The sequence below is a fragment of the Epinephelus lanceolatus genome, chromosome 10 (genome assembly GCF_041903045.1).
Source record: "Epinephelus lanceolatus isolate andai-2023 chromosome 10, ASM4190304v1, whole genome shotgun sequence".
Taxonomy (NCBI): Eukaryota; Metazoa; Chordata; class Actinopteri; order Perciformes; family Serranidae; genus Epinephelus; species Epinephelus lanceolatus.
The window spans coordinates 24,814,067-24,832,198 of NC_135743.1; the positions used below are offsets into that span (position 1 = coordinate 24,814,067).

General features: G+C 37.4%; 3 protein-coding genes across 3 annotated transcripts; all 3 read left to right on the forward strand.

Annotated features, from left to right (window-relative positions):
* The first annotated feature begins 887 nt into the window (after positions 1 to 887).
* On the forward strand, positions 888 to 3,995 carry LOC117266130 (chemerin-like receptor 1). The gene is made up of 2 exons (XM_078171859.1): positions 888 to 951; positions 1,803 to 3,995. Exon 2 carries the CDS (start codon positions 1,817 to 1,819, stop codon positions 2,645 to 2,647), a length of 831 nt encoding a protein of 276 aa, XP_078027985.1. The 5' UTR covers positions 888 to 951; positions 1,803 to 1,816; the 3' UTR covers positions 2,648 to 3,995.
* A 2,770-nt stretch (positions 3,996 to 6,765) lies between these two features.
* Positions 6,766 to 9,040, forward strand: LOC117266129 (chemerin-like receptor 1). The gene has a single exon (XM_078171849.1). The coding sequence runs from the start codon at positions 6,815 to 6,817 to the stop codon at positions 7,916 to 7,918; it is 1,104 nt and encodes a 367-aa protein (XP_078027975.1). The 5' UTR covers positions 6,766 to 6,814; the 3' UTR covers positions 7,919 to 9,040.
* Positions 9,041 to 13,235: 4,195 nt separating this feature from the next.
* Positions 13,236 to 18,113, forward strand: LOC117266131 (chemerin-like receptor 1). Its single transcript, XM_078171850.1, has 2 exons — positions 13,236 to 13,302; positions 15,011 to 18,113. Exon 2 carries the CDS (start codon positions 15,025 to 15,027, stop codon positions 16,081 to 16,083), a length of 1,059 nt encoding a protein of 352 aa, XP_078027976.1. The 5' UTR covers positions 13,236 to 13,302; positions 15,011 to 15,024; the 3' UTR covers positions 16,084 to 18,113.
* The last annotated feature ends 19 nt before the right edge of the window (positions 18,114 to 18,132 follow it).

Genomic DNA, 18,132 nt, shown 5'->3' on the forward strand with positions numbered 1-18,132 from the left:
CCTGCCATACAGGCAATGAACACAGAATGACTGTACTCTATCTATCTATCTATCTATCTATCTATCTATCTATGAATCTATCTATCTATCTATCTATCTATCTATCTATCCATCTTAGCACGCTTCTACGTTTAAAGACTCGGTTGCCATTTTATTGGTAGCCTATATTCAAATTTTGGGGCAATGAATAAATAAGATGAATCTTTATTGGTCATCAGGAGGGAAATTTAGCAAACTGAATAACAATATAAAGTATTAAATATTTCAGCCACTGTGGAGAAGCTTTTATACACAGCAAAACAGCATTTAGTCCTTCATGTTGCAAAATAAAATGTACAGAACAGTTAACCAAATGAAATAAAATAAATCAAATATGAAATAAAAGTGTTAAGATTTTATATTAATAGTCCTGTGTGTGCTTCTGATTTAAGCTGAGATGTATTCTATAGGCTATATAGATAGTTTATAAACCCACAGTCTAAACGAGGTCCTCCTTATTTATATTTTAAATGCTTTAGCATCAAATTCCCAAATAACATGGCATGACTTTAAAGATAAAAGACAGTTTAAATATTAAATTGATTAAGTTTATAATAATATTGTAGATAAAGTGATTTTAAAAGGTAAAAATTGAACTTCAGTTGAAGTTTATGATCAAACTCGTTGATTTGATTGTTTCAGCTGTTTTGTAGATTTTTATTTCAACGTTTCTGAAACTTGCAGCACAGTTTGTACTTGTTATAAAAGGCATTAAAAGAGGAACGTTAAACGTGTCTGAGGTTTTCAGTGAGCTGCTGCGTGCGGCATGTTGTTATGCCTCGATGGGACGGTGACGTCACCTACAGTACATCAGGAGTCTCACAGGTGCACGTGGCTCTCAGTCACCTGTCAGAGCCTGAGGGTTACTGTGCTGCAGACACATCTTTATCCGGCTGACCAACTCTGAGAAAGGTACTGTTGCTCTGTGTTATCCTTTCAGTTTGCACCAGATGAATCTGATGAGACTGTATAAGAAGAGAATAACACAATAAACTGGTGATTATAATAACTATCATTATTGTTATTACAATTTTATATTTTATTTTAAACTTTGTTTTTAGCTGATGAGTGAGAGGCTATCACTGTGTAACGGCTCTGGTTTCCTGGTTCTGATGTGTTTGCGGTGCAAACACAGACTGTGTGTGTTACTGGGTTAGCTGCTGAGGGGCTGATGCTGCAGAGTGACTCATTCTTCAGTTTGGGTTGTTTGTGTGCTTTGTGCTACTGATTTAGCTGCTAACGAGAGTTTGACACTTCACAGCAGCTTGTTCTCTAGCTCAGGGATCAAATATGTTACTGTGCTGCAGGCTTAGCTCCTAACAAGAGTCTGTGGCTTAGCAGAGATCTTCAGGTCAGCTCCAGCTGCAAGAAATTAAACGATTTTGAAACCTAATATTAATTCTAAGCATTTTTTTCCAATCATTAAAAATCAGCTTGGTGGTTAATAACACATTTTTCTGTGGTGTGACTTTAATTTCCTGCATTCTTGTGTGAATTTTTAGGCATCAATTTGTCTTATATTTAAATGTCTTTAATTAAATGTCTTTAATTTTGTCAAAATAAAACCTACACCTATGTTAACATGAAGTTACCACTTGGGACTGAACTTGCTGTAAGGTCAAAAAGCTGAATTCACATCTCTGCAGCATCTTTTTTAAATAAGCTAAAATACACAGTTTTAAGTGTGTAGTTGTTGTTGTTGTTGTTTTTGTTTTTGTTGTTGTTGTTGTTGTTGACCTGTTGTTGTTCACCTTCTCTGGCAGGTCTCAAGACAAAGATGGAGAATGTTAATACAACAGATACATATAGGTCTTGGCATTATTATGATTACAGTGACTATATAATATTTGACACACATGCTGAGCTGAGATGGTCTGTCAGAATTATGTTTCTCATTGTTTACACCCTGGCCTTTCCTCTTGGTGTGCTCGGGAATGAAGTGGTTATCTGGGTGACCGGGTTCAAGATGAAGAAAACAGTTCACACAGTTTGGTTCCTCAACCTCGCTGTGGCCGACTTCCTCTTCATAGGATTTCTGCCCCTGAATGCGGCGTACCTGGCTTTGGATTTTCACTGGCCTTTCGGCGAATTCATGTGCAAACTGAGCAGCACGTTAATCTCCCTGAACATGTTTGCCAGTGTCTACATTCTGATGATGATCAGTGTGGACAGATGTGTGTCTGTATTGTGGCCAGTCTGGGCCCAGAACCACAGAAGTGTGCAGAAGGCATCTTATGTGAGTCTGAGTGTGTGGATACTGGCTCTGATTCTCAGCTCTCGAATTTTCATCTTCAACTGCACTGGGTCATCATATCTCCATGATGACAGCATCACCAGCCGCAAACACTTTGCCCTCTATAATTACTATACAACACCTTCGGTGAATCAGCTGCAGGCGATGACCATCACCTTCCTCCTGGCCATTTTCAGGAGTTGCCTGAACCCACTGCTGTATGTGCTTGTGGGCCAAGATTGTAAGAACAGGGTCTGTAAATCCATCCTGAGTGCAATGGAGACAGCCTTCCAGGAAGATGTTTCTGACTCTCACACTGAGTCAGTGGACACCAGGCAGAGCACTGAGATGTCAGCTCTTAATACTGACGTATAAGGCTGTCAGTGACACGAAGAAACAAATAAACGGTCCAAGTGACTTTCACAAATATAACTGAATGTAAAATATTTTCTTTTAGTTTTTCTTCTTCTTTTTTTTTAATACATTTTCTCCTTCATATTATCTGAGATTGAAACATTTCAACCTGAGACAGTTTGACTGATGTGAACTGATGTTTTAATCTAAATGGAAGATTTCATGAATGGCTACGTGTCTGTATTTAATCCTGTAAAGCAAATGCTACTCTAGATCTATGTGGTCTGGAGTCTTAGACTAAGAAGACATTTAAAATGACATTTTCAAAGAGAACCCAGCAATAATTTTAAAACAGGTGTGACATTACATGGTTTAATATGTGCAACACAAGCAACAAAAAATTAAATGGTTGTCAAAGAGAACTTTTAATCTGTCACGTACACAACAGATTTCGATATTTTTTTTTCCTTCCTGTATGTGACTGCTGAGAAAAGAGAATCTACAGTGTGAAATATTATTTCTGAACCACTGCACAAACAGGCTGGTAGTATGTTCGTTTTGTACAGCATCGTCCCCACCTCAGCCCAACTTCCTCTATCAAGATGTGAGAAAGCTTGGGTACATGACAGTCCGCACAGAAACCGTGATCGAGCTGCTTGGTTGTGCAGCTGTAATTTTAACACAGTAAATCCCCCTGAGGTGTTTATTTCTCATGGTGAACTGAGTACCTGGATACCACTGATTCACATTGATCTACGCAACATGTGGCAGCACCATAGAAACTAATTCAACTGATTGCTACATACCAATCACATTGTTTTATAAACATTTTATAGTGACTTCTTTTTACTGTAAGGACAGGCTAATGTTAGCCTCATAAAACAGCTACTAATGGTGTTTGCTATGAGCTTATTATGTTCCTGAAGCAGCAGCCACATTTACTTGGCTCAGTTTGGTCTTTAGTTTTCATTTGGCCTGAACTGCTTCAAAGGTTTTCAGAGGTTTCACGCTCTCACGCCTACAAAAACTCCACAGTTACCAGCTGAAGCAAAGAGGAGTCAGTGTGTGATGCTGTGAGGTTATTCATGACATGAAGAAACAAATGCTGTTAATGTACATAGCAAATTATTTGTATAAACATGTTACTGTAAAATACAGATATGTTTCAGTGTAATAATACCTCTGTTGTTACTGTGAGCTAATTGAGATTCTATGGCAGCAGCTGTATTGTTTTCATTTCTTAGTTTTCATATTATTCTTTAACCCCTGATTACTGAAGGAATGTGTAACATGAACTTGTCTATAAAAAGTAAATTGTAGTGTATTTGATTGTATTTTTATTTGAAACATAAATGATGATGTTGATTGACATTGTAGTTTTTCTTGCCATCATTATTTACCATTATTGAAATATTATTTGGACATATCTGTTTCCCATTCTTAATGTTTATTGGATAATCGCTGCATATATTTTCTCGTATCATACACTGATATATACTGCAGAGACAAAGCAATAAATGTTTGTGTGCATCATGCAGACAACTCATCTGACAACACGTCATGATAATTTAACTTCTAAGTTGCCAATCACAGGATGTAGCCTCCATTTGTTATTGATGGTATTTCTTTTTTATAATTTAAGGCTTATTTTCATGATATTAATTGACCAGCAGGGGGAACTGTTTTACATCTTGAAGTATATTTCAACTCAAAGGAGCTTCTTCATTCATCTTCAAGAAATGTGAGGCTGATTCAGTTTATTTTATAGCACCTGTTTGCACTGAAGAGCCTCCTTTTTCCTTGTTTCTTCCTGTTTAATATTCAGAAAACTATTGTTTTATAATAGTCTGTGATCACTGATCCTGCCTGTATGTGACCGCAAGTAAAACAAACTGCTGAAGTGTTTAAAGTCTATAGTCATAAACTAAAAGACCACTGTGGAAAAGACTTTGAAACAACAAAACAACATTTAGTCCTTCATGTTGCAAAATAAAATGTACAGAATTAACCAAATGAAATAAGATCAATCAAATATGAAATGAAAACAAGTTAAGATTTATATTAATATTCCTGTGTGTGCTTCTGATTAAAGCTGAGATGTATTCTATAGGCTATATAGATAGTTTATAAACCCACAGTCTAAACGAGGTCCTCCTTATTTATATTTTAAATGCTTTAGCAACGAATTCCCAAATAACATGGCATGACTTTAAAGGTAAAAGACAGTTTAAATATTAAATTGATTAGGTTTATAATAATATTGTAGATAAAGTGATTTAAAAGGTAAAAATTGAACTTCAGTTGAAGTTTATGATCAAACTCGTTGATTTGATTGTTTCAGCTGTTTTGTAGATTTTTATTTCAACGTTTCTGAAACTTGCAGCACAGTTTGTACTTGTTATAAAAGGCATTAAAAGAGAAACATTAAACGTGTCTGAGGTTTTCAGTGAGCTGCTGCGTGCGGCATGTTGTTATGCCTCGATGGGACGGTGACGTCACCGAAAGTACATCTCACAGGTGCACGTGGCTCTCAGTCACCTGTCAAAGCCTGAGGGTTACGGTGCTGCAGACACATCTTTATCCGGCTGACCAACTCTGAGAAAGGTACTGTTGCTCTATGTTATCCTTTCAGTTTGCACCAGATGAATCTGATGAGAATGTATAAGAAGAGAATAACACAATAAACTGATGATAATGATGTTAACTGTAGCGACCCCAACTAACACCTCACCTAGAATTTAACAGGGGCATTTTCTGCGTCCAGGACTTTTTGGGCGGGACAAAAAGCCTGTTCAATTATGCAATGGAAAAACAATTATCATAACTCCTCCATTACTACATAAATACTGTCACTATAAATGTTAACTTTGAGCACATAGCATCAGTCAGTGTGTTTCAGTCAGCCCCTTTGTGAGTGGCGAGTTTGCGATGTTGAGCGGGTTCTCTGAGCTCTTTCAGTCTGATGAATACATAAATCAACGTCTCTGTTAAATGTCATAATCATATAAGTATAGTTTATCAATGTAGTCTATCAGCCCAAATCAGCTGGCCTGCTGTTACTACCTACTGCTGTGGATGTGTGCTTTGTGCTAATGTTAGCTGCTGTGAGCTGATGATTTCTTTTTAATTATCATTATTATTATAATTTTGTATTTTATATTTTATATTTTATTTTAAACTTTGTTTTTAGCTGATGAGTGAGAGGCTATCACTGTACAACGGCTCTGGTTTCCTGGTTCTGATGTGTGTGCGGTGCAAACACAAACTGTGTGTGTTACTGGGTTAGCTGCTGAGGGGCTGATGCTGCAGAGTGACTCATTCTTCAGTTTGGGGCGTTTTTGTGTTTGTGCTACTGATTTAGCTGCTAATGAGGGGCGTTGATGGCTTAGTGGTAGAGCGGGCGCCCCATGTACCAGGCTGTTGCCGCAGCGGCCTGGGTTCGACTCAACCCTGTGTCCCTTTGCTGCATGTCACTTCCTCTCTCTCTCTCTCTCTCCCCCCCTTTCACGCTTGATTGTGATTGTCCTATTAAATAAAGGTTAAAAATGCACTTAAAAATATCTTAAAAAAAAATTAGCTGCTAACGAGAGTCTGACACTTCACAGCAGCTTGTTCTCTAGCTCAGAGGTCAAATATGTTACTGTGCTGCAGGCTTAGCTCCTAACAAGAGTCCGTGGCTTAACAGAGATCTTCAGGTCAGCTCCTAAAGCGTATCAGAGCAGAGCATACTGCAAGAAATTTCACGATTTTGAAACCTTATATTATATTCTGGGCGTTTTTTTCCCCAATCATTAAAATTCAGCTTGGTGGTTAATAACACACTTTTTTTGTGGTGTGATGTTAATTTCCTGCAGTCTTGTGAATTTTAAGGCATCAATTTGTGCACTGATTAAATGTCTTTAACCTTGTCAAAATAAAATCAGCACCTATACATGCACATAACTAACACATATGACACATAAAGGCTGTATGCATGAGCTAAGTTAACTATGTTAACATGAAGTTACCACTTGGGACTGAACTTGCTGTAAGGTCGAACATTGAATTCACATCTCTGCAGCATCTTTTTTAAACAAGCTAAAATACACAGTTTTAAGTGTGTAGTCGTTGTTGTTGTTGTTGTTGTTGTTGTTGTTGTTGTTGACGACCTGTTGTTGTTCACCTTCTCTGGCAGGTCTCAAGACAAAGATGGAGAATGTTAATACAACAGATACATATGGTGGAAATATGTCTTGGTATTATGATTATGATTACAGTGGCGATATAATATTTGACACGCATGCTGAGCTGAGACGGTCTCTGAATACTATGTCTCTCATTAGTTACTCCCTGGCCTTTGTTCTTGGTGTGCTCGGGAATGGAGTGGTTATCTGTGTGACCGGGTTCAAGATGAAGAAAACAGTTCACACAGTTTGGTTCCTCAACCTCGCTGTGGCCGACTTCCTCTTCACAGGATTTCTGCCCCTGAATGCGGCGTACCTGGCTTTGGATTTTCACTGGCCTTTCGGCGAGTTCATGTGCAAACTGAGCAACACATTAATCTCCCTGAACATGTTTGCCAGTGTCTACATTCTGATGATGATCAGTGTGGACAGATGTGTGTCTGTGGTGTGGCCAGTCTGGGCCCAGAACTACAGAAGCGTACTCAGCGCATTCTGTGTGAGTCTGAGTGTGTGGATACTGGCTCTGATTCTCAGCACTCGAATTTTCATCTTCAAGAGCACTGGGTCATCATATCTCCATGACAACATCATCACCAGCTACAACAACTTTGCCCTCTATAATGACTATACAAGACCATCTGTGAATCAGCAGCTGCAGGCCATGACCATCACCTTCCTCCTCCTGGGATTTGTTGTCCCCTTCACCGTCATTTTCTCCTGTTATGCTGTGATAATCCATCATCGCAGAAGAAACCGCACCCTGGCCAGCCAGTCAAGTCGCCCCTTTAAGATCCTCACTGCAGTGATCATAACTTTCTTCCTGTGCTTGGCTCCTTATCACATCATAGCTCTAACTGAGATGATCAATGACATGCCTGCTCATCGCAGTGAAACATTAGTCTACATAATTACCATTGGTGCCCCGATAGCAACCAGCCTGGCCATTTTCAAAAGTTGCCTGAACCCACTGCTGTATGTGCTTGTGGGCCAAGATTGTAACAAAAAGGTAATTACATCCATCCTGAGTGCAATGGAGACAGCCTTCCAGGAAGATGTTTCTGACTCTCACACTGAGTCAGTGGACACCAGGAAGAGTACTGAGATGTCAGCTCTTAATACTGACGTATAAGGCTGTCAGTGACACGAAGAAACAAATAAACGGTCCAAGTGACTTTCACAAATATAACTGAATGTAAAAAAAATACTTTAGTTAGTATTCTTCTTTTTTTTAAAACATTTTCTCCTTCATATTATCTGAGATTGAAACATTTCAACCTGAGACAGTTTGACTGATGTGAACTGATGTTTTAATCTAAATGGAGGATTTCATGAATGGCTACGTGTCTGTATTTAATCCTGTAAAGCAAATGCTACTCTAGATCTATGTGGTCTGGAGTCTTAGACTAAGAGAAAAGAGAATCTACAGTGTGAAATATTATTTCTGAACCACTGCACAAACAGGCTGGTAGTATGTTCGTTTTGTACCGCATCGTCCCCACCTCAGCCCAACTTCCTCTATCAAGATGTGAGAAAGCTTGGGTACATGATAGTCCGCACAGAAACCATGTCGTGATCGAGCTGCTTGGTTGTGCAGCTGTAATTTTAACACAGTAAATCCCCCTGAGGTGTTTATTTCTCATGGTGAACTGAGTACCTGGATGCCACTGATTCACATTGATCTACGCAACATGTGGCAGCACCATAGAAACTAATTCAACTGATTGCTACATACCAATCACATTGTTTTATAAACATTTTATAGTGATTTCTTTTTACTGTAAGGACAGGCTAATGTTAGCCTCATAAAACAGCTACTAATGGTGTTTGCTATGAGCTTATTATGTTCCTGAAGCAGCAGCCACATTTACTTGGCTCAGTTTGGTCTTTAGTTTTCATTTGGCCTGAACTGCTTCAAAGGTTTTCAGAGGTTTCACGCTCTCACGCCTACAAAAACTCCACAGTTACCAGCTGAAGCAAAGAGGAGTCAGTGTGTGATGCTGTGAGGTTATTCATGACATGAAGAAACAAATGCTGTTAATGTACATAGTGAATTATTTGTATAAACATGTTACTGTAAAATACAGATATATGTCAGTGTAATAATACATCTGTTGTTACTGTGAGCTAATTGAGATTCTATGGCAGCAGCTGTATTGTTTTCATTTCTTAGTTTTCATATTATTCTTTAACCCCTGATTACTTAAGGAATGTGTAACATGAACTTGTCTATAAAAAGTAAATTGTAGTGTATTTGATTGTATTTTTATTTGAAACATAAATGATGATGTTGATTGACATTGTAGTTTTTCTTGCCATCATTATTTACCATTATTGAAATATTATTTGGACATATCTGTTTCCCATTCTTAATGTTTATTGGATAATCGCTGCATATACTTTCTGGTATCATACACTGATATATACTGCAGAGACAAAGCAATAAGTGTTTGTGTGCATCATGCAGACAGCTCATCTGACAACACGTCATGATAATTTAACTTCTAAGTTGCCAATCACAGGATGTAGCCTCCATTTGTTATTGATGGTATTTCTTTTTATAATTTAAGGCTTATTTTCATGATATTAATTGACCAGCAGGGGGAACTGTTTTAAATCTTAATATATATTTCAACTCAAAGGAGCTTCTTCATTCATCTTCAAGAAATGTGAGGCTGATTCAGTTTATTTTATAGCACCTGTTTGCACTGAAGAGCCTCCTTTTTCCTTGTTTCTTCCTGTTTAATATTCAAAAATATTGACTTATAATAGTCCTGCATTTAATGTGGCGTTTGAAATAGATGTACATTTTACACTCTTTATTCATGGATAAAAATCCTGTGGTACTATAGTCTTACTATAGTTTGGATATAAATAGTAATGAGCAATGATCAAGCAAGGAGAAATCAGCTCTTAATACTTCCTGTTGTCCATGACATGAAGAAACAAAATGTACAAATGATTTTCACAAATGTAACTGAATGCAAAATATTTATGTTTTGTAGCATTTATTCTATGTTTTCTATACAATTTCCCTTCAGCTCAGACTGAAATTTGTATATGTATATGTTTTTTACTGAATCTGACAACATCAGAGCAAATGAAGGCCTCAAATAGACTTTGAGGATATATATAAAATGCCATTTTCTGAGAAGACACAGCAATACTTTTGAAATAGGAATTACAGTATTTATAGTTCAGTGTGTGCAGCACAAGAAACAAACCAAAAAATGTGGTCAACAAAGAGAACTTTTCATCCGTCATGTACACTACAGTTTGTGAGCACTTTCCCTGTCTTTATGTGATCACAATTAAAAGAAAAAAAAATACAGAGGTGTCTATAGTCTATAGCCATAAATGAAAAGGCTGGCACATAACCTAAATTAAATACTGATAACAGTAGTCAAGTGACAAAGACCGTTGTGGCTTTCTTGCTATACATTATAGTAGACTGTGAATGACCTTATGCAACAGATTTTACTGAATATAGAATCTGCAGGGTGAAGAATTATTTCTGAACGTCTGCACAAACAAGCTTGGTATTAGGTGCATTCATTTATTATCACAGACAGTCTTCTTGATATAACTTGACAACACATATTCATTCATTTATTTAAGTATTCTCCAGACAGGATGTGGGAACTCCCTCAGTCATTTGTGATTATGTATAGTTTTTTTTCTCCATAGAACTAGTAGTAGCTTTTATGTCTTGTGTGTAATTCTGATAATTTAGGCAGCATTGATTTTTTGTTCTTTTGTCTGTATCCTTTTGCAAGAGCTTTTAATTTTGATGGTATATGCAATGTACTTTTATGATTTTTTTTTATCAGTGCTGTGATGGTGTTTCACATAAGCCTATAATAAAGATATATTCATGGAAAAACTAGGCTTCAGTCAACAAGAATTGTTGAATCAAAGTTAAATTATGGGACAGTTTCATCCATTACTACTGAGTAAAGCAATAAAGTCTGTAAATTAATATACAGTAATACACCTTCGTTCAGTTTAACTCTGCATGCAGTGGTTAGTTAAAATATTCGTCGTCTAAGGGTCTTAAAATGAAATATAAAGTTACATGTGGTGCATGGGGACATTTTACTGCAGGCAGTCTTTGTTGTGTGTAGGGAAAACGTCACATACGTATGCAGCGTGCGTCATGACGTCGTGAACCCTTAGACAGCATACAGTAACACCACAGGAAAGGAATGGTCCACCTATTCTTTGAATGACTGTTGTTATGAATATTGGGATATGTAGCATGGAGTTGTCTGTAAAAGCTTTGTTCTAATGTATTTTATTATATTTCTATTTGAATTATGAATGATGATGATCTGTTTATCATCCATGACACCTGATCTGATAACACCTCAGGATAATTTATTCTAACTACCAAGTTGCCGATCACAGAATATACATGTTGTTATTGATCATCTGTCTTTCTTTATAATAATAACTGACCAGCAGAGAGACCTGTTTTACATCTCAAAGTGTATTTCAACTCAAAGGAAGTTCTCTATGCACCTTTAAGAAATGTGTGACTGACTTAGCTGCGTTATTCTTTCTGATGGTAAATGCTGCTGTGACTTTCTTGTAACATGATGCAGAGCAGTGACATTAAGGTAGTTACAACGGGCCCCAGTGCACCCTATTATGAAGGGCCCTAGTGCGCACTAGTTACAAGTTATACACCTAAACTAGCTACCATATTTTCTTATCGTCTGGTCACATGATCAAATAGAGACTTGACAACTGATAAAGTCAACATACTGCACATATGACCCTGTAATCATGATCCCATATATGCAAATGACAAAAATATAGAAGAAAATAAGGAAGTATTCATTGAATTGAATAGTTTTATAGTTTATCTAATGTGAGTGAGCATTTATTTTATAACATATTTTGTTATATTCCTACTGACTATTTTACAAGACAAAAAACATAGAAAACATGATGGAGATAGATTTGCATCTCAGAGGTGTATCATCTTTAATTTAATGTGAGCTTTGCTTTGAGCACAGGCATATTTTTAAGGTGGCAATCTGAATTACTCACATGGGCCTGTTTTTCTGCTCAACATATTGTTGGAGGGCCCACACTCACTGGGCCCCCTCACCCCATGGGCCCCACTGCAACTGCCTTGCTTGCACTGTCTATATTTATGCTCCTGATGCAGGGTGGAGAGAGGGGACATTAAATGATGTAGCCTACATGTTCAGGTGTTAATTTAAACAGGAAACCAAATAATCACACTAACCTCAAGCAAACATGAACTCAACCCACAAAGGAAAAACCCATTATGCAACACTGGTAAACATGAGACGTCACCACTTTCCACTGCTCAGTTATTTATCTCAACAACTGACAGATTTCTCTTTTCCAAAATGCAGATGCCCTTTAATGTGGCATTTGGAGATGTGGTCTACTCAGATGAGCTTGTTTTAAATACTGGGGCACCACAGGGCTGTGTGCTGGCACCACTGCTGTTTTCCATTCATACAAATAAAATGACTGCCCACAGCAATAATGACAAGCTGTTTAAATATGCAGATGAAACAGCTCTGGTTGTTCCTCTCCTGGAAGATAATGCCATGTATGAAGAGACTCGCTTCAGCCAGGTCACTGCTCCTCAGGACTGGTGTCAAGTAAGTAAACTGGAGATGAATGTGGCCGAAACAAAAGAACTTATGAATCCAACAGAACCAGATGAAACCAGTCATATCCTCCCTGTCATACTCAAAAATCAGCCTGTAGAGAAAGTGGAACAATTTAAGTGCTTGGGCACAATTATTGATCAGACATTAATGAATGACTGTACTCTATCTAGCTATCTAGCTATTGCAGCCACTGTGGAGAAGGCTTTGAAACAGCAATACAGCATTTAGTCCTTCATGTTGCAAAATAAAATGTACAGAATTAACCAAATGAAATAAAATAAATCAAATATGAAATGAAAATGTGTTAAGATTTTATATTAATAGTCCTGTGTGTGCTTCTGATTTAAGCTGAGATGTATTCTATAGGCTATATAGATAGTTTATAAACCCACAGTCTAAACGAGGTCCTCCTTATTTATATTTTAAATGCTTTAGCAACAAATTTCCAAGTAACATGGCATGGCTTTAAAGATAAAAGACAGTATAAATATTAAATTGATTAGGTTTATAGTAATACTGTAGATAAATTGATTTTTACAGATAAAAGTTGAACTTCAGTTGAAGTTTATGATCAAACTCGTTGATTTGATTGTTTCAGTTGTTTTTTATTTTTATTTCAACGTTTCTGAAACTTGCAGCACAGTTTCTACTTGTTATAAAAGGCATTAAAAGAGAAACATTAAACATGTTGGAGGTTTTCAGTGAGCTGCTGCGTGCGGCATGTTGTTATGCCGCGCAGGGACGGTGACGTCACCGAAAGTACATCTCACAGGTGCACGCGGCTCTCAGTAACCTGTCAGAGCCTGAGGGTTACGGTGCTGCAGACACATCTTTATCCGGCTGACCAACTCTGAGAAAGGTACTGTTGCTCTATGTTATCCTTTCAGTTTGCACCAGATGAATCTGATGAGACTGTATAAGAAGAGAATAACACAATAAACTGATGATGTTGACTGTAGCGACCCCAACTAACACCTAGAATTTAACAGGGGCACTTATTAAATAAAGTCAACTGATAGGCTGTATTTCAGAGAGGTTGCTGCTTTTCTGGTGGACAAAGAGTTTTATACAGAGGAGCAGTTTGGCTGCTGTCCTACTAATAATTTAACGGTGTAAGGGTACAAAACAAATGCTTGATAAATCTATATGTACACAAGGGTGCAGGTTTTGTTTCAACATCTGGGGGGACACATATGAAATGGGGGGGGTCCTCTGCCAGAAAATTCATAGTGCCAAACACTTAAAGTTCAGGTAAAGTAAAATTAGTGATTTCTTTCTAAACACAATATACATGTTAGAAACACTTGTTGAAAACATGCAAAGACTGTGTGGTGCTGAAGTGTGGAGTTAGACCGTTAAACTGTTTGTACCATTTCTGTGTCCAGGATTTTTTGGGCGGGACAAAAAGCCTGTTCAATTATGCAATGGAAAACAATTATCATAACTCCTCCATTACTACATAAATACTGTCACTATAAATGTTAACTTTGAGCACATAGCATCAGTCAGTGTGTTTCAGTCAGCCCCTTTGTGTGAGTGGCGAGTTTGCGATGTTGAGCGGGTTCTCTGAGCTCTTTCAGTCTGATGAATACATAAATCAACGTCTCTGTTAAATGTCATAATCATATAAGTATAGTTTATCAATGTAGTCTATCAGCCCAAATCAGCTGGCCTGCTGTTACTACCTACTGCTGTGGATGTGTGCTTTGTGCTAATGTTAGCTGCTGTGAGCTGATGATTTCTTTTTAATTATCATTATTATTATAATTTTGTATTTTATATTTTATATTTTATTTTAAACTTTGTTTTTAGCTGATGAATGAGAGGCTATCACTGTACAACGGCTCTGGTTTCCTGGTTCTGATGTGTGTGCGGTGCAAACACAGACTGTGTGTGTTACTGGGTTAGCTGCTGAGGGGCTGATGCTGCAGAGTGACTCATTCTTCAGTTTGGGGCGTTTTTGTGCTTTGTGCTACTGATTTAGCTGCTAGCGAGAGTCTGACACTTCACAGCAGCTTGTTCTCTAGCTCAGGGGTCAAATATGTTACTGTGCTGCAGGCTTAGCTCCTAACAAGAGTCTGTGGCTTAGCAGAGATCTTCATGTCAGCTCCTTCAGCGTATCAGAGCAGAGTATACTGCTAAAAAGTTACAGATTTCGAAACCTAATATTATATTCTAGGCATTTTCCCGATCATTAAAATTCAGCTTGGTGGTTAATAACATTTTTGTGTGGTGTGACTTTAATTTCCTGCAGTCTTGTGAATTTATAGGCATCAATTTGTGCACTGATTAAATGTCTTTAACCTTGTCAAAATAAAACCTACACCTATGCATGCACATAACTAACACATATGACACATGAAGGCTTAATGCATGAGCTAAGTTAACTATGTTAACATGAAGTTACCACTTGGAACTGAACTTGCTGTAAGATCATACAATTGAATTCACATCTCTGCAGCATCTTTTTTAAGGAGCTAAAGTACACAGTTTTAAGTGTGTAATCATTGTTGTTGTTGTTGTTGTTGTTGTTGATCTGTAGGAAATAATTTCACTTTCTCTGGCAGGTCTGAAGACAAGGATGGAGACTATTAGTACAACAGAAACATATGTTGGACATAACTATTCAACATGTGACATGACACCATCTCTCAGAAGCATGTCTTTCATTGTTTACTGCCTGGCCTTTCCTCTTGGTGTGCTCGGGAATGAAGTGGTTATCTGTGTGACCGGGTTCAAGATGAAGAAAACAGTTCACACAGTTTGGTTCCTCAACCTCGCTGTGGCCGACTTCCTCTTCACAGGATTTATGCCCCTAAATGCGGCGTACCTGGCTTTGGATTTTCACTGGCCTCTTGGCGAGTTCATGTGCAAACTGAGCAGCACGTTAATCTCCCTGAACATGTTTGCCAGTGTCTACATTCTGATGATGATCAGTGTGGACAGATGTGTGTCTGTGGTGTGGCCAGTCTGGGCCCAGAACCACAGAAGTGTGCAGAAGGCATCTTATGTGAGTCTGAGTGTGTGGATACTGGCTCTGATTCTCAGCTCTCGAATTTTCATCTTCAACAGCACTGGGTCATCATATCTCCATGATGACATCATCACCAGCTGCAAAAACTTTGCCCTCTATAATGACTATACAAGAACATCTGTGAATCAGCAGCTGCAGGCCATGACCATCACCTTCCTCCTGGGATTTGTTGTCCCCTTCACCGTCATTTTCTCCTGTTATGCTGTGATAATCCATTGTCGCAGAAGAAACCGCACCCTGGCCAGCCAGTCAAGTCGCCCCTTTAAGATCCTCACTGCAGTGATCATAACTTTCTTCCTGTGCTTGGCTCCTTATCACATCATGGCTCTAACTGAGATGATCAATGACATGCCTGCTCATCACAGTCAAACACTAACCTGCATCATTACCATTGGTGCCCCGATAGCAACCAGCCTGGCCATTTTCAGGAGTTGCCTGAACCCACTGCTGTATGTGCTTGTCGGCCAAGATTGTAAGAAAAGGGTCTGTAAATCCATCCTGAGTGCAATGGAGACAGCCTTCCAGGAAGATGTTTCTGACTCTCACACTGAGTCAGTGGACACCAGGCAGAGCACTGAGATGTCAGCTCTTAATACTGACGTATAAGGCTGTCAGTGACACGAAGAAACAAATAAACGGTCCAAGTGACTTTCACAAATATAACTGAATGTAAAATATTTTCTTTTAGTTTTTCTTCTTCTTTTTTTTTAATACATTTTCTCCTTCATATTATCTGAGACTGAAACATTTCAACCTGAGACAGTTTGACTGATGTGAACTGATGTTTTAATCTAAATGGAGGATTTCATGAATGGCTACGTGTCTGTATTTAATCCTGTAAAGCAAATGCTACTCTAGATCTATGTGGTCTGGAGTCTTAGACTAAGAAGATATTTAAAATGACATTTTCAAAGAGAACCCAGCAATAATTTTAAAACAGGTGTGACATTACATGGTTTAATATGTGCAACACAAGCAACAAAAAATTAAATGGTTGTCAGAGAGAACTTTTAATCTGTCACGTACACAACAGATTTCGATCTTTTTTTTTCCTTCCTGTATGTGACCACTGAGAAAAGAGAGAACTTCCTCTACCATCAATATGTAAGAAAGCTTGGGTACATGACAGTCCGCACAGAAACCATGTCGTGATCGATTATTTGTATAAACATCTTACTTAAACATATAGATATGTGTCAGTGTAATAATACATCTGTTGTTACTGTGAGCTAATTGAGATTCTATGGCAGCAGCTGTATTGTTTTCATTACTTAGTTTTCATATTATTCTTTAACCCCTGATTGCTGAAGGAATATGTAACATGAACTTGTCTATAAAAAGTAAATTGTAGTGTATTTGATTGTATTTTTATTTGAAACATAAATGATGATGATAAAATAATCGCTGCATATACTTTCTGGTATCATACACTGATATATACTGCAGAGACAAAGCAATAAATGTTTGTGTGCATCATGCAGACAGCTCATCTGACAACACATGATAATTTAACTTCTAAGTTGCCAATCACAGGATGTAGCCTCCACTTGTTATTGATAGTATTTCTTTTTATAATTTAAGGCGTATTTTTATGATATTAATTGACCAGCAGAGGGAACTGTTTTAAATCTTAATATATATTTCAACTCAAAGGAGCTTCTTCATTCATCTTCGAGAAATGTGAGGCTGACAGTTTATTTTATAGCACCTGTTTGCATTGAAAAGCCTCCTTTTTCCTTGTTTCTTCCTGTTTAATATTCAGAAAACTATTGTCTTATAATAGTCCTGAATTTAATGTGGCATTTGAAATAGATGTACATTTTACACTCTTTATTCATGGATAAAAATCCTGTGGTACCATAGTCTTACTATAGTTTGGATATAAATAGTAATGAGCAATGAACAAGCAAGGAGAAATCAGCTCTTAATACTTCACGTTGTCCATGACATGAAGAAACAAAATGTACAAATGATTTTCACAAATGTAACTGAATGCAAAATATTTATGTTTTGTAGCATTTATTCTATGTTTTCTATACAATTTCCCTTCAGCTCAGACTGAAATTTGTATATGTATATGTTTTTACTGAATCTGACAACATCAGAGCAAATGAAGGCCTCAAATAGACTTGAGGATATATATAAAATGCCATTTTCTGAGAAGACACAGCAATACTTTTGAAATAGGAATTACAGTATTTATAGTTCAGTGTGTGCAGCACAAGAAACAAACCAAAAAATGTGGTCAACAAAGAGAACTTTTCATCCGTCATGTACACTACAGTTTGTGAGCACTTTCCCTGTCTTTATGTGATCACAATTAAAAGAAAAAAAAAATACAGAGGTGTCTATAGTCTATAGCTTGGTATTAGGTGCATTCATTTATTATCACAGACAATCTTCTTGATATAACTTGACAACACGTATTCATTTATTTATTGAAGTATTCTCCAGACAGGATGTGGGAACTCCCTCAGTCATTTGTGATTATGTATAGTTTTTTTTTTTTTTTTCATAGAACTAGTAGTAGCTTTTATGTCTTGTGTGTAATTCTGATAATTTAGGCAGCTTTGATTTTTTGTTCTTTTGTCTGTATCCTTTTGCAAGATCTTTTAATTTTGATGGTATATGCAATGTACTTTTATGATTTTTTTT

Coding starts and splice junctions, on each gene's coding strand:
- LOC117266129 (XM_078171849.1), top strand. CDS start 6,815: ATGGAGAATGTTAATACAACAGATACATATGGTGGAAATATGTCTTGG.
- LOC117266131 (XM_078171850.1), top strand. CDS start 15,025: ATGGAGACTATTAGTACAACAGAAACATATGTTGGACATAACTATTCA.
- LOC117266130 (XM_078171859.1), top strand. CDS start 1,817: ATGGAGAATGTTAATACAACAGATACATATAGGTCTTGGCATTATTAT.